Raw genomic sequence first — 2,982 nt, forward strand, 5'->3', positions numbered from 1 at the left:
TGTGGTGTTGTGTCAAACATGATGTTCCTGTTGTGCTGAGCATCTGATACATACACTGCAGCCAGGTTTAACCTCTAAACACACACACACACACACACACACACACACACACACACACACAGTAACATCATGATAGTCTTTGAGAAACTTCGGTGTTCAGGCTGAGCGGAGGTGAGGTCAGTAATATCGCGGTGTGTGTGTGTGTGTGTGATATCGGGGCTGGTTCTGAGTTGTTCTTACGTGTTCTCCGGTGTCGGTGTGTGTTCTGTCTGTCCGCTCTCTGCTAGTTCTCTCTTTCTCTCCTTCAGACATCTTTCTTGTTTTTTAACTAAACTCCTCTTTTCCTCTCCGCCTTTCCGTTTTTCCTCTTTTTTCCCTCCTCCTCTGCAGGAAATCCAGCGCTCGTGACTTCCACAACGGATTCCTAACTTTTTTACACTTACACACACACACACACACACACACACACACACACACACACACACACACACACACACACACACACACACACATATATACACAAATAATATAAATTTCACATTTACGTAACAGAGCAGAAAAATCGGTGTGTTGTGATGTTCAACGCCTCCTCAATGGTGTGTGTGTGTGTGTGTGTGTGTGTGTGTGTGTGTGTGTGTGTGTTGGACTCCGCAGTCTGACCGTCATGTGACAGAGTTTAAATCCCGGCGCGTGTTTACAGGATTATAATCCACACGTTCATCATTAATAATCACACACAGGATAGTGTTAAATATGAGATTTTTTTCATGTACTTTTAGTAAGTATAACTAACACTAGGCCGTTTAGTGTGCACTAACACTAAAGTATTAAACTATTACACTACAATAAGTCACTAGTGTGGATTTCACAGGGCTTCATGTTACTAAGTAACCTAAATGATTTACTGACCCTGAATCAGCAACAAAACACTGAACCGACTCTTCTGAATCATATCGTTTCTATTACTAAACGTTATTTTTTCAGATTCTTACGTCACGTTAGCACTGATGCTAAGCTAGGCTAATTTCTGTTGTGTTGATGAATTTACTGAAATGATGTATATATTTTTTACAATAAAGATGACACTGACAAAAAGGTTCAGAGAGTTTAAACACTTTAATGTGCATCAGTGATCAGTGTAAATCTGATTTAGTGTTAAAGTTGATGTGTTCATCATCATCATCATCATCATCATCATCTCTGTAAATGTGCACATGCTTAAAAATCTTACATTTGTCTTCAGATGTATAAAGTGTCCAGCAACATTCAAATTCAGAATTTTATACAGCAAAATTAAGTAAGCTTTATAAATAAAATAAAATAATTCTCTATCTCTCTCTTACACACACACACACACACACACACACACACACACACACACACACACACAATGGTTAACCTGATTATCTCAGATGACTGGCTGAGTTTTGTTTTGGTGTTTAAAGATTAAATGAAATTTAAGGGTCTCTGCTGTATGATGATTCACTGCAGCAGTTAAAACCCTACTGATGCCCCTTTTCCACCGAGGCAGTTTGAATATAAAATCAGTTCTTTCTTTTTCAAAAAAATTGTGATAAAAATTTAATGGAAGATGAAAATACAAAGATGGTCAGAGGTCATATCAGGTTGCAGGACAATGCAGGTCAGCTCTCTGCATGTATAAGCAATGAGTCGTCACTGAACTGAGAGAGGACATGAAGCTCAATGCTCAATCCTAATAAAGGTAAAAGGCACTTTCAAGTAAACTGCAGACAGAAGATTGATAAAACACAGACAGACAGATTTGTTTTCTATGTGATGGTTGTACATGTTGATACACACACATGTTGATACACACACATGTTGATACACACCCACACACATGTTGATACACACCCACATGTTGATACACACACACACACACATGTTGATACACACCCACACACATGTTGATACACACCCACACACATGTTGATACACACCCACACACATGTTGATACACACCCACACACATGTTGATACACACCCACACACATGTTGATACACACCCACACACATGTTGATACACACCCACACACATGTTGATACACACCCACACACATGTTGATACACACCCACACACATGTTGATACACACCCACACACATGTTGATACACACACACACACACATGTTGATACACACACACACATGTTGATACACACCCACACACATGTTGATACACACCCACACACATGTTGATACACACACACACATGTTGATACACACCCACATGTTGATACACACACACACACATGTTGATACACACCCACATGTTGATACACACACACACACACACACACACATGTTGATACACACCCACACACATGTTGATACACACCCACACACATGTTGATACACACCCACATGTTGATACACACACACACATGTTGATACACACCCACACACATGTTGATACACACACACACATGTTGATACACATATGTTGATACACACCCACACACATGTTGATACACACCCACACACATGTTGATACACACACACACCCACACACATGTTGATACACACACACACACACATGTTGATACACACACACACACGTTGATACACACCCACACACATGTTGATACACACACACACACATGTTGATACACACTCACACACATGTTGATACACACCCACACACATGTTGATACACACACACACACACATGTTGATACACACACACACACCCACACACATGTTGATACACACACACACACACACATGTTGATACACACACACACACGTTGATACACACCCACACACATGTTGATACACACACACATGTTGATACATACCCACACACATGTTGATACACACCCACACACATGTTGATACACACCCACACACATGTTGATACACACACACACACATGTTGATACACACACACACATGTTGATACACACACACACACATGTTGATACACACACACACATGTTGATACACACACACACACACACATG

At 40.4% G+C, this 2,982-nt stretch overlaps 1 protein-coding gene across 1 annotated transcript in view; it reads right to left on the reverse strand.

Annotated features, from left to right (window-relative positions):
* The window catches only part of tpcn3 (two pore segment channel 3), a 7,367-nt gene extending 6,771 nt beyond the window's left edge, over nt 1–596 (reverse strand). The window contains exons 1-2 of the mRNA XM_060859583.1: nt 241–596; nt 1–74 (exon numbers count right to left, since the gene is read on the reverse strand). The exon at nt 1–74 is cut by the window's left edge and continues 9 nt beyond it. Of these exons, the coding sequence (XP_060715566.1) occupies nt 1–74; nt 241–312 (146 nt within the window). The 5' untranslated portion in view covers nt 313–596. The remainder of the gene's footprint in view (nt 75–240) is intronic.
* Nucleotides 597–2,982: the final 2,386 nt, after the last annotated feature.

The sequence above is a fragment of the Tachysurus vachellii genome, chromosome 23 (genome assembly GCF_030014155.1).
Source record: "Tachysurus vachellii isolate PV-2020 chromosome 23, HZAU_Pvac_v1, whole genome shotgun sequence".
Classification (NCBI taxonomy): domain Eukaryota; kingdom Metazoa; phylum Chordata; class Actinopteri; order Siluriformes; family Bagridae; genus Tachysurus; species Tachysurus vachellii.